Source organism: Eschrichtius robustus, chromosome 14, assembly GCF_028021215.1.
Source record: "Eschrichtius robustus isolate mEscRob2 chromosome 14, mEscRob2.pri, whole genome shotgun sequence".
In the NCBI taxonomy this organism is placed as follows: domain Eukaryota; kingdom Metazoa; phylum Chordata; class Mammalia; order Artiodactyla; family Eschrichtiidae; genus Eschrichtius; species Eschrichtius robustus.
Genome location: NC_090837.1, coordinates 87,825,697 through 87,838,122, shown reverse-complemented (window position 1 = coordinate 87,838,122; position 12,426 = coordinate 87,825,697). Strand labels below are relative to the sequence as shown.

At 40.6% G+C, this 12,426-nt stretch overlaps 1 protein-coding gene across 1 annotated transcript; it reads right to left on the bottom strand.

Annotated features, from left to right (window-relative positions):
* Positions 1 to 2,400: 2,400 nt before the first annotated feature.
* SERPINB2 (serpin family B member 2) lies at positions 2,401 to 12,160 on the bottom strand. Its single transcript, XM_068563800.1, has 7 exons — positions 11,990 to 12,160; positions 8,616 to 8,735; positions 7,212 to 7,340; positions 6,574 to 6,691; positions 3,814 to 3,956; positions 3,161 to 3,325; positions 2,401 to 2,844 (listed from the first exon to the last, which is right to left on the bottom strand). Exons 1-7 carry the CDS (start codon positions 12,158 to 12,160, stop codon positions 2,440 to 2,442), a joined length of 1,251 nt encoding a protein of 416 aa, XP_068419901.1. The 3' UTR covers positions 2,401 to 2,439.
* Between the last annotated feature and the right edge of the window lie 266 nt (positions 12,161 to 12,426).

Below are 12,426 nucleotides of genomic sequence, written 5' to 3'. Positions count from 1 at the left end.
GGTTCACAGATGGTTGCCTACTTGTCTCCACTTGGTTGAGAGCTTTTGTTTTTTCATTTCCCTGTAAGAACACTAATTACATCACGGGGACTTACCCTCATGACTAATTCTAATACTAATTACCTCCCCAAGGCCCCACCTACAAAGACCATCACATTGGGGATTAAGTGTTCAACATACGTGTTGGGGGAACAAACATTCAGGCCATAGCAACGGCTGAGAGTTTCCCAGAAATGAACCAAGGTACAAGTTTCCAGATGGAAAACATCTCCTGATGAACAAGATAAATTTTTAATACAGTTTAAAAATACTCTTAATGCAATGAAATATCAAGAACATCATCAAAAACAAAAATAAAATAATTAAAACTACAAGAAGCAAGAATTATCTTGACATCAACTTTCCCATCTGCAACTTTGGTGCTGGAAGATGATAAAATTGTGCCCTTAAAGTGCTGAAGAATGCTTTGAACCTAGAATTCTATACTCGTGCTCTAATTCAATAATCATGGTGAAATATGAATATCTTAAGACTCACAACAATTCAGAAAGTTACTACTTATTGCATTGCTGAGTGAATTATTAAAGTACATTTAAAATATGAATCTAAAAGTAAGTAGGAGAATGCAAGGAAGAACCCCTAATTTTCAAGAACGTCTGATTTAGAGGAAACAATCCACAACTCAAGCCTTAAAAGAATTATGAGAATAATTTTCTGGGACTCTATGTTTGACCAGCTGACAGCGAGACAGTTTTATTACTGACAAAGAAAATAATCGTTATCACTAGTTTTTATTAAGTACTGTACATGCTAAGCATTCTTTTAATTGCTTGTTCTGTATGAATTCATTTTACCATCACAGCAACCTAATGAGAAAAGCATTGTTTTCCCTAGCTTACACTGAAAGAAAACTGAAGCATAAAGAAGCATCATTTCCCAGCTTGTGGTTAAATGACTCATAAGTGTTAGAACTGGGATTTGGATGCAGTTAAGCCAGTGTCCTTACCTTTTAGCCACCATGCTCCAGTAGGTCACCCATCCCTGGCTTTCATCGTAGGGACGGTGACGCCTGGAATACATTTCCAGGATCCAGCCACACTTCTGCAGCCAGAATCTGCAGCCAGCTCAGCTCCCTTAAACCTCAGGTCTTCCTTCGTTCTTAGGACTTAAATTATGTTCTTCTCTGATCCACTCAAAAGCATTCAGTGCTATTTGAGGAAAACACACTTATGTAATGTTTCCCATTGTATGTTTCCCTTCTGCTCTTGAGTCCAGTTCATCTCTACCCCTCTGAACGCTCACCTCAATCAATGATTATGACCTTGATTCTATGTCTGGACCACTAGACTTGGTGTTTATTCCTGATGTCCTTGAGGTTTGAACACAGGTGTCCCCAAAGGACTCCGACCCAAACTATTCTTTTGAATTGCTATACCTTTTGCTGCTGTGAGAAGACAGCTCTAATCCATTTTTCCCACAACTCCATCCCCCCTGCCAACATTGGAGCTTCTTGCAAGGCGGTCGCTTGTTCCTTTGGCTCCTTTTTTTGTCATTTTTTTTCTATTGGAGTATAATTGCTTTACAATGTTGTGTTAGTTTCTGCTGTAGAACAAAGTGAATCATCTATATGTATACATATATCCCCTCTCTCTTGAGCCTCCCTCCCTGCCACCCCCCATCCCACCCCTCTAGGTCATCACAGAGCACTGAGCTGAGCTCCCTGTGCTATACAGCAGCTTCTCCTTTGGTTCCTTTATTCTGTTTATTTTTCCTTGGTTCTCACAAATGAGCCATGATACCTGATGCCTGAGAATCAAGATAAACAGGTCTTATGACCTAAAGACCTAACAGAATGACAACAAACAAATGGTTGTGTGGAAACATGTCTGTTTTTAATATATTCACAACCTTCCATAAGTTACAGACACATCTATGTGATACATAATGCTAGAAATGCACACAACTTATATTTTTCTGTTGTTCAATGCTTTCTTCTAGGTTTTTATTACAGAAGGGTATGGAAGGACACCTACTCGTCCTTCATTATAAGAACAAATAAGTGCATTTCCTTAGAAAGAAAAATAAGTGATGACCTGCTTCTGTAACTGTATCAGCTACACTAGACAGTGAACAATAATAAAAGGCCATTATATAAAATAATAAATAATACAGTAAAAGGTAATGCTGTAAAATAAACTAAGAGTAAGGTAGAACTAAATGAGATATCATCCCATTTTAGGAGACCAAATGATTAATAAGGTGGTAATGTTCTGATTGACAGATGTCAAGCTACTTCTGTATTTATATTCAGTGTGTAATAGAAGTTGTTCAGAAAAACAGAAATATGTACAGGAGGTTGCTAAAGTTTTGGCCCTTAGAGCAATTCTGAGGCTTATACCTCACATTACAACATCCTGTGCAGAAACAGAACCTTTCAATTTAGGGTGAGGCAAATCTGCCAAAAAAGAGGATGCTGTTGGTAATCTTGTGCATGATAAAGAAGAGGAAAGGATGGTCTGCCACAAACTGTGGGCCTCCGTGGCCAGTTCTCCCTGACATAATGGCCCCAGTGCCAGCAGCTGCTTCAGTGCCCTCCTCGTTCACGTCCACAGAGGCTTGATGGAACACTTCAGAGAGAAACAGGTCATTCTTTTCAGACATGCCTAAGAAATTGGCTTGGCCCTGGCTGAAGGCATCATCCATGCCCATGGTCTTGAGAATGGACTTGAGTTCGTAATGCTCTTCTAATTTGAACCGGGGGACATACACCTCCACATCATCCTCAGCCATGGTGTCTTCACTGAGCCACTTGTTGAGTTTGTCATAAGTTATTTCACTTTCCAGCTACAAATCCAAAAGCAAAACCAATGAGGGCTTAGCAGAGAAGGAAAACAACTTATAATGTTGACAATCAGTGACTTGAACTTCACTATAGCGTGGGTGATATTAAAATTTACTAGTTTGGTAAAAATTTTGCAAGAAAGTAGTATGTAGGACATAAGTTTAAGCCTCTGAATGAAAGTGTGAGACCTGGCACTGTTCCTCTCAACCAATTCACATATTTCCGTGAGAAACTGCACACCATTTCCCAAGTTGTAGACATATGCCAAGGTAAGTTTAGCCCCAGAAGTTTAAAACGATGGAAGTTGGAATGCCTTACCAACTCCAAGCCAGTAGAGCATTCAGCGATTGCATCTGGAAGCAACAGGAACATACTGACATATCCAGCGTAGGGCAGCTCTAGAATCTGGACCTTCAGGTCTTCTATGTACCCGATGTTCAGCTGTGCGCGCAAGAACATCATCTGTACTGCTTTGCGCTGAGTCTAAAATTATTAAAAAGTAAAATATGAAAGTAGATACTAAGAGGTCAAAAGATTTACAATCAGACATAAAAGAATGGGTTCTGCTTTCGTGCTGAGGAACTATGTTTCTAAAAATCAACAAAATAAATTATTTGTATACCCTGACAGTGGCTCTGATCTATTTAGCTTTTTCAAGATTATACCCATTAGTAATAAGATGGACAATTATAATTATAATAATACTGAAACATTCATTGAGTACCTACTAGGGGCCAAGAACACTGCAAAATCTCGTTGAATCCTCACAACAATATTTTGAGTTGGATATTATTATTAATCTAGTTTGACAGATCAAAAAATGGAATAGAGTCAATCAACTATCCAACGTGCGTAACTTATAACTAGCAAATTACGTACAAGTATCAGTGAGTGGTCCCTAACTTTTCTTTCTCTATTTTGTCAAAGGCCCTAAAATATATGTTAAGAAAATCTGTCTCATTGTCTCGTACCAAGTTCACACGGAAAGGATAAAGCCCGTTTAATTTCTTCTGAAATGGAGTTTTCCAATTTCCTTTGAAGTAGACAGCATTCACCAGGACCATCTTGGTCTCTGCATCTATAGAACCTTCAGGTAACAAGTCTGGGATTTTGCCTACAGAAAATATGATATATGTTTAGGTTTCATGATTAAGAACTGTGAAGTTATCCTGATTTCTTGAATCTTTTGAGTCACCGTCAAACTCAGCATCCACATTTATCAGACTCTGCAGAGATGTTGATCTTCAAGCTTAAGTTTTTCTCTCAATTTACCTAAATCATAAGTAAAACTGAGACCAAATTTCTGAGGTTTGCAAAATCCAAGAGAAAATGCAGAAGTACTGCAATTAAGGTTTAGAATTACTATCAGACTTGGAAAAAAATTTTAACTTCCTTTTATACTGTTTCTCAAAGTTTTGTAGTTGTATGAAGTTAGTTAATTCAGATGGGAGTGAAAAAGAGTCACTTAAGGAACATAATAGTGCCTTTCCACAGTACATATGTCACTAGGGCTCCTTCAAGATCTGGTCTAGACAGTCTATCCATCTGACCCATTGATTGACCCAAAAACAGTTTTTTGGAAGTTGTGCTAGACCTACACCAGGAGTAGCACAGAATCATGAAGCGAGAAAGGAAGGCTTGCCCTGGTGGGACTGAGAATATTGGAAGAGAGATTCTAAATCAGTCAGGAAACAATGTGTGATAAATTCTATAAGAGAGCTAAATAATGCAGAGAACTATGACAACACAGAGAAGGGAGTAAACAAGTGAGGAGCCAGAGAAGGTGCTCAGAAATGATAACATCTGAGCGCGATTTTTTTTTATAGTTGGTTTAAGAAACAGGCCATTTATAGTGAATACCTGCTCTGCAATATTTCAACCACTAAATACATTATTTTATTTAATCCTCACAACTACTCTAGTAGGTATTATTATTGTCATTTTACACAAATGAACACCATAGTAAGAGAGATTAGCAACCTTCCCAAGGTCGCAATGCTTGTCAGCTGGTCAGAATTCCAGCATCTTCCATTCCTACTGACAGATATAGGACTCGAACCAAAAGGTCACTGTAGTCTGACCAGCTTCAGTATAGTCATTCAGTATTTCTAGTCAATATATCCCTCAGGGAATTAAAATTCTTGGTTACCACAGAAATCTACTAGGACTTTATTTAACTCTGTAATGCATATGGAAAAACTAGTATTTGATCCTAACAAATACAACAGAAATTGTCTCAAATTATTATAAAATTTTCTGAAACAATCAGCCCAAATGACTACTTGGCATTTTGGCAATCCCACTGATTGATTTACAGCCATTCAACACAAATGCTTAAAGAGAAGAGAAATTCTTGCTGTTCTCAAAAAAGCAAGACTTTCATGCGTCTCTTTAATTCTGCAATCCCTTTTTACTTTCACTTCTGTTAATCCTCACTTTCTCTGCTTCATTTTTGTCAGTGGTGTGTCAATATTTTAGAGCAGTCATTTAAAAATCGAGAAATGAAGAACTAAAGTAGATCAACTATTTTCAGAGAAACAAAACAATTTTTTAAAATTCTATAGAACTTAGTTCATGTGTTTTTTTCACTGTGGTAACTAAGAAACCAAGACACCACACTATGGCTTGAAACAATGTTTTAAACACAGGAGGTAAATGAAAATCCGTTTTTTGCATTGAGTTAGCAAACACTTTAAACATCCAATTGAAGAATTCCAGAATTAGACTAAGGCTCAGAAGAAGAGGGAACCCCAGCTTCACTACTAACAGGTAGTGGGATTTTGGATGGGAATCTAAGGAAAAAAAAAAAGGTCATGAAGAACCTAGGGGCAAGATGGGAATAAAGACACAGACCTACTAGAGAATGGACTTGATGATATGGGGAGCGGGAAGGGTAAGCTGTGACAAAGTGAGAGAGTGGCATGGACATATATACACTACCAAACGTAAAATAGATAGCTAGTGGGAAGCAGCCGCATAGCACAGGGAGATCAGCTTGGTACCTTGTGATCACCTAGAGGGGTGGAATAGGGAGGGTGGGAGGGAGGGAGACGCAAGAGGGAAGAGATATGGGAACATATGTATATGTATAACTGATTCACTTTGTTATAAAGCAGAAACTAACACACCATTGTAAAGCAATTATACTCCAATAAAGATGTTAAACAAATTTTTTTAAATTAAAAAAAATTTAAAAAAAACAAAACAAAGAATTAAGGCCATGCGTTACAAAGGTAGGAGTAGCTTAGACAATCCAGGAGAGATGAAGCAGGGACCAAAAGAACTTGACAACATACTGACTCTGAATGGTGAAACAGAAGAAAGAGTTAAAATTTTATGATCCCTCCTTTTTCCATTGCTAGTATTCTCACACCAATTACTCAGTTGAAGGTCACGCCTTTTTTCTTTGTTTTTGTCCACTGTAGACACAGAGTCACAATTATTTCAATACTGATATTTCCTATGTTAGAAAAGAGCTGTCTCCTCTTATATTCTATTCTAAGGTAATATCCAAAATCAGATTATTTAAGTACTGAATATATGTCTTCTATTAGTAGACCTCAATTATTTTTTTCTCACTTAAAACACCACGTGGCTCAACAAGAATCAGGTTTCATTAACCAAAATAACTAAGGTGGGGAGTAAGGGCTAAGTTCAAGGATGGTTTTTTAAAAAATACATAAGAGCTTTCTAAGTGGAAAGAAGAGCAGAAACTATTTCCTTGGTTTTACCTTTGGTTTGAGTCTTGACCCAGGAATTAATCTTTTTTCTGGCATCTTCTGCACATTCTAGGAAGTCAACTGCCTGGGGTTCTGTAGAGTAATATTTCTTGGAGAGCTGCATGTATCCCTTTAAAGCAAAAAAAAAAAAAAAAAAAAAAAAAAGACAAAGTTTACATAGAATATATACTGAACAAGCCTTGGTGTAATTGTAAATTACAGGCTGCCTGTCAAGACTGGGGAGCCTGAGGTAGGCTTAGGGGTGGAGGTTGGCTAAGGAGGCTGATTATATGTGTTCTCTTGACCTCCACCCCCAACTCCAGTCCCAATTCTATTTGCTCTCCTGCACGCTTTGCATTATGACCACTGGGTACAAGGGGAGAAGTTGGGTGTGGGGATAGAGGCTCTGGAAATCAGCTGTGCTCTTCCTGACTTAGGACTCACAGGTGGGAATTTTGCAGCAGGGAGAGAAAGCCCCCACAGAGGGAGCGTAGGGATAGCTGCGTTGGATAGTGTCCAATGGCCTTAGGGAGTCTAAGGGAACCCATGTGGGATTCTGACTCTCTCAGCATGAATCAGAGAGAACAGCTTTAAAACTGACCTCCTTGTAAGTTTGGGGCCCTGACATTTAAATCGCAGGTTTCACTTACTTCCTTGAATCTTGCAGACTTCTCTCCAAACAGCTTATTGGCACTTTCCAATAAATACTCCCCTGTGGACGTGTTGAGGGCGGAGCTGAGAGAACGGAAGGATGAATGGATTGTGTCTGCAGCTTGTGCCTTAAACAGAAAGGAGAGATTCTCTTTATATAACTCAAGACTCCTAAGCAAGATATTTCTTAAGCAATGGTATTTTTTCCAATACATCAATAAAATGCTGTATTAAAGTATACTTTTTTCTGGCACTTTAGAGGAATCTCTGAGGAAATACTCTTGATATGGATAATCAGATAATTTTTTTATTTGTTTCAGATTTTACTGTGCCTATGGATTGGATTTAACCGTGAAGTAACCAAGATCCTAGAAGAAAGTCAGGCTCCTTTTACAGTTTCCTAAACTACGAAGTCTGTAAGCAATTTTTGTTATATTAAAATGTTGCCTTAGAAATGTTCTTTAAAAAGTTCTTATATCTTCTGCAAGTACCGTTTTATAATTAAGGGGTAGTCTGTGAAGTGGCAAATCTGGGTTTTAGAAAGCAGGAAATTGAGGGACATTCCAGTCCCCAACCTGAAGTTTGTAAGCACGATGACACACACAGGGCTTAGTCACAGCAGCACCTGGGTGAAGCAGAGGTCAGAGCCCTGCAGATGGACCGCCAGCGGTCCATTCAGACCTGGCAGAATCTCCCTATTGAAGGGGCCCTCTTCCCCTCCTAAGTCCACAATTCCCTGGCTGACAGGCAGAGCATCAGCATTCCCAGGAAGAAAGCTACGTGGGGCATCTCCCCATAGCCTAACTTAGGAGTGTGACTGTGGAAGTTGTTTACCAATAGGAGCGCATCTACGCCCAGCTCCTACAATGTAGCTGGATAGCTGGTGTTTAAGGAAATGGAGTATTGGGAAAAGAAATGACTACGTGAGATAGATCAGCTGAAGAGATTAGATAGATGATAGATAGATAGATCATAGGAGATAGAGGGGGAGGACATAAAGGATATTCGAGGGTCAGTGACCTTTCATGAAGTCACCAAGCCTGACCTTCTCCATTCCTCAATTACTTGTCACCCCTTACTCTGGAAATCTGCATCTATGCATGTATATTCTAGGAGTCTCTACAATGGCATTAGAATAAATTATACATACCCAACTAATGGCAGAGTTGGGTGATGGAATTTAGAAACAGTCTTGGCCTGGAAGTCGTGAAGTCTGGCTTCTACCCTGGCTCTGCCCTTACTGATCAGAATAGGATATTTACTCAAGAACTGTGAGCCTTAGTTTTCTTTCTATGAATGAGGGAAGTTGTACTAGGTTCCTTCCCTGTCTAATATTGTGATTTTAAGACAAGAATATTCTGGAAATAAAATACAAAAGAAATAGAAATGGATGAATCAGATACCTGCAAAATAGCATCAGGATAAATGCCCTTCTGGATCTTCTGTGTGAATTCACAACTGGTGAAGATCTCTTGGGTGTCTGGGGTGACTTTGTGGTCTCCAACTTTGTTAAACTGAAGCACCTACAATTGGAATTCCAGAGAATTGGGTACATTTTTCTGCTACATTACTTAACTTTTAAACCAATGGCTATCAAGCACCTCTTAGTGGTCCTACGTCTCGTTTCCTGCCTTTGTGTATGGCAACAAGCATAGATGCTCTTCATATGTAACATGTGTCAGCCAGCAGAAATTTCCTTCACAGGACTCAGCATGAACTATGTTATACTAATTCATATGCTGGCCATTTTGACAGCAAATTGTTATGATGAGATGATTTATAACCTCTAAATTATCTAAATTATAACCCAACCCATAAGTTGCCTTGAAAACATGCCAGTATTTTGAAGGAAGCAATAAGGTTAACTCCCAACCTTGTATCTCTCTATTCAGTGGCCTTATATATTACACACTTCTAAGCTGTCAAAAACTACGAGCCACAGCTAGCTTAAACATAAAAGCAGGTCACTCAATATTAACAGGGATCACCTAAAATATTTGCACATACCTTATTTACACATAAAGAAATCCCACACATCTGTCCATGTGGGGGGCAGATGGCAGAGGTCAGATGACCATATGAATCTCTTTATGTTGTAAGTGGCAGATCCAGATAACAGTGAAGCTGGCAGGTGCACACTGGCCCCGGGAGGGGCCTCAAGTCCCCTCCCCCAAGCTGGAGCCTTCCCAGCCTGGCTCAGCCAGTCTCAGCACCCCCGAGCCTGGCCCTGCTACCCACCCACTCCCACCTCCAACATCCTTTGGGTCTCATCCCCGTGGGGTCCCAGGTGAGGAGGAGCTTATTGGTAAATGGATCGACGGTAGACGTTCTGCTAAGGAAGGAAAGGCAGGCTTGTCCAGCAGGTGGTGAATTTCTAGGCTGGAAAGAGAGGTGTTAGGATTTGTGGGGTCTCTCTCTGCTCTTCAGATCACACATTATAAGTCTTACCTAATACTCTTTGAAAAGAAGTGGTCTGACTCTGCCGCCATGTAAGGGAAGAATATTTCATGTAACAGCTTCTCCGGTTGTCCTCCCTTTTAAGGAAATTGATGGGGTCTCGGGGCTAGCACTAAAGGCCTCCTGAGTCACTGCAAGAGCCCCTGCAGGAGGGGGGGATGTGAGGTGACCCGGGGCCATGCTGAGGGGTGCACCCTGCCCAGAGAGGCAGCTTGGTCTGGGCAGGTCCGTGGCCTTGCCCTAAAGAGAAGAGCTGGTAAAAATACTCCTGCTGACCTCACATCGCCTACGCTCTGTAAGAGTTTATCCCTTCTACGTATTCCTTTATTCCATTACAACTATGTCACCTTTACCAGCTATATCAATTCCCAATTGTGTGGCCTCCTCTTGCCCTAAATTTCTCATTTCTGTGAAAGGACTATGGTAATCAGAGCGCCTACCTCACAGGATTTTGTATTCTGTGGGTAAACTATAAAACGTTCTTAGAAAGGTGCCTGGCTAGGGCACTATGAGTGTCAGCTCTGATAATTTTTAGTTCTACCACATGCTTCGCCTATTCTCTCTAGTCTTCACACCCATCTTGCCGGTTATGCATTTTCATTCTCCTTTTAAAAATAAGAAAATTGAGGCTCAGAGGGTTGAAATGCCTTCCCTCACACACCTGGTAAATGGCAAAGTCACCACCCAAACACAGGCAGGTCCATCCCCAAAATCCATGCTTCCTCCTCCAACCAAAGAGCTTCTCCTCTTTTTTTAGTAGGGAATTAACCAAATTTGCCTTTGAATTTTAAAATCTGCCCATGCAGCACAGTTACAAGAAAACTATATAAACCCCTTGTCCCATGTGCTGAAAGCACTTGCCAGACACAGAAAAGCTGTGTTGTGCCAAGTGACCAATAAGTTAATTTTCCTTTCGTATCAAAATCAAGTTTTTTCTTTACGTACCTAGAGCACTTCATTTGGCATTTGTCCTCAAAGAAATATTGCTTCTGATGCCTTTACATCTAAAAAACGAAGACCCTGATGTTTTCTAAAGTTTTTAATAGAGTTCACTGCACTTATTTTTTTCAAGGCAAAGAAAATAGAGGGAAGGAGTTTTGCAAAATGTTTCTGCTCTCAGATGTGAGCAACTGGGTTTTGTTGTAAGTCTTGATGTTTAAACTGCCACAGACGCAGGGAGTGACACCCCCATCCCTTTTCCTGCTGCAGTGAGATAGGCCAACACTCTCTGTGAGCCACTCCAAACAAGGCCCATCTTAAATGGGTCACCGGGTACCTGGAAGGAGATATCCATCTATCTATATACACACACCCAGGTGCAATTCTCCTGGGAAACTCAAAAGTAGCCAGCAGCATTTTGGTGTGGCTGAAAGCAGAATCAGTGCTTGTGAGAAACCAGAGCCTGTACTTAAAGCATTCAATTTTAATGTTTGTACATATGGGAACAGGAAAGAATTTTAATTATATATTACTTTGTCTGGTCACTGACCCAGGAAATACAGGATCATGTGAATTTTAATGGTGCTGAATTCATCCCATAGGACCATTGCCGTGTACAGTTGAAGTAGTTCAACATATTTCCATGGCCCCAGACTTAGTGAAAGGGTCCCCTGACTGAGCTGGTGTCAGCTTCCTTCACCAAGGAAGGAAGCCAGTGGCCTTAACAGAAATACCTCACAATGCTGTCCCACCCCCTGTCCACCTTGACTTTGAGGACTGGCCATCATGTCAGCCCCATTTTGTTGACATGAACTCATGGGGTTGAGAATATTGGCTGAGGTCCTCTGAAGTCACGCTGCTCTTTGTGCATCTCCCAGAGTGCAGAGATCACGGGTCTGGGATATTTTTTCCCTTGGTGACACTCTCTTAAAACCACTGGAAGGAATTCTTTACATGAATGGAAGGAACCTGAGCTAGGAGGGCGGAAACCAGAAGAAGCCCGGGGAAAGGTGCTTCATTCCCACCGCCACTCTCCCCACTATGTTAAATGCCACTTGTCTTAAAACCAATAGAGATAAAGCATGCAAATACTTTGAAAAATATAAGCATTATGCTATCAAATATAAGACGTTGTCACTATTAACCCTTTCTAACCTTGCAGGATAAGAAATTCTGGTACGCTTCCTGCTGTATCTACCACTGAGGGTGTTTGTGGTTTGGCTGTTTTATAGATTTGAATCTAAGGAACTTGTGTCATAATGGCTTGTGATGATTGCTGACCTTGTTAGAGTCAAGATGTCTCAGGCACGTAATGAGAGCAATTCTGCAATTCCGTTCAGGAATCATTCTGTTCTAATTTGGAACTTTAACAGAAACTTACTTTGGCCATCTGGTCTGCAGTGTTGCCCCTGGCACCCAGGTAGATCATGGCCATGGTGGAGGAGATGGCCCATGGAGAGAAGAAGAGATTCTGGGTGGTGGCACTTGTATTTGCCAGACGGCTGAAGAAACTGAGGGCAAAGATTGTGTTTGCCTTGTAAAGTTCTTCCATTGTTTCAATCTAGAAGGAAAGTGAGGGGAAGAAAATGAACAGCTCTAAAAGATGACTCAACATTTTGAGTGATGTCAGCAGAGTGGTACAGGCCGTCCCCTGCACGGGGCAGGGGTTCCCTCTCTGTTCTCCTTTCATCCAAGAGCATGAGGTAGAGCAGGGACAACATCGTGACCCTGGGACCTGTGCAGCCACAAAGGGTCCCACACTCGGTACAATGCACTGCTACAACAACCTTGCAATTCTTAATAATTTTAAACAAAGGG

Coding starts and splice junctions, on each gene's coding strand:
- SERPINB2 (XM_068563800.1), bottom strand. CDS start 12,160: ATGGAAGAACTTTACAAGGCAAACACAATCTTTGCCCTCAGTTTCTTC. Junction 8,736..11,989: donor CTGCAGACCAGATGGCCAAA/GTAAGTTTCTGT, acceptor TTCCAATTGTAG/GTGCTTCAGTTTAACAAAGT. Junction 2,845..3,160: donor GCTCTACTGGCTTGGAGTTG/GTAAGGCATTCC, acceptor TTGGATTTGTAG/CTGGAAAGTGAAATAACTTA.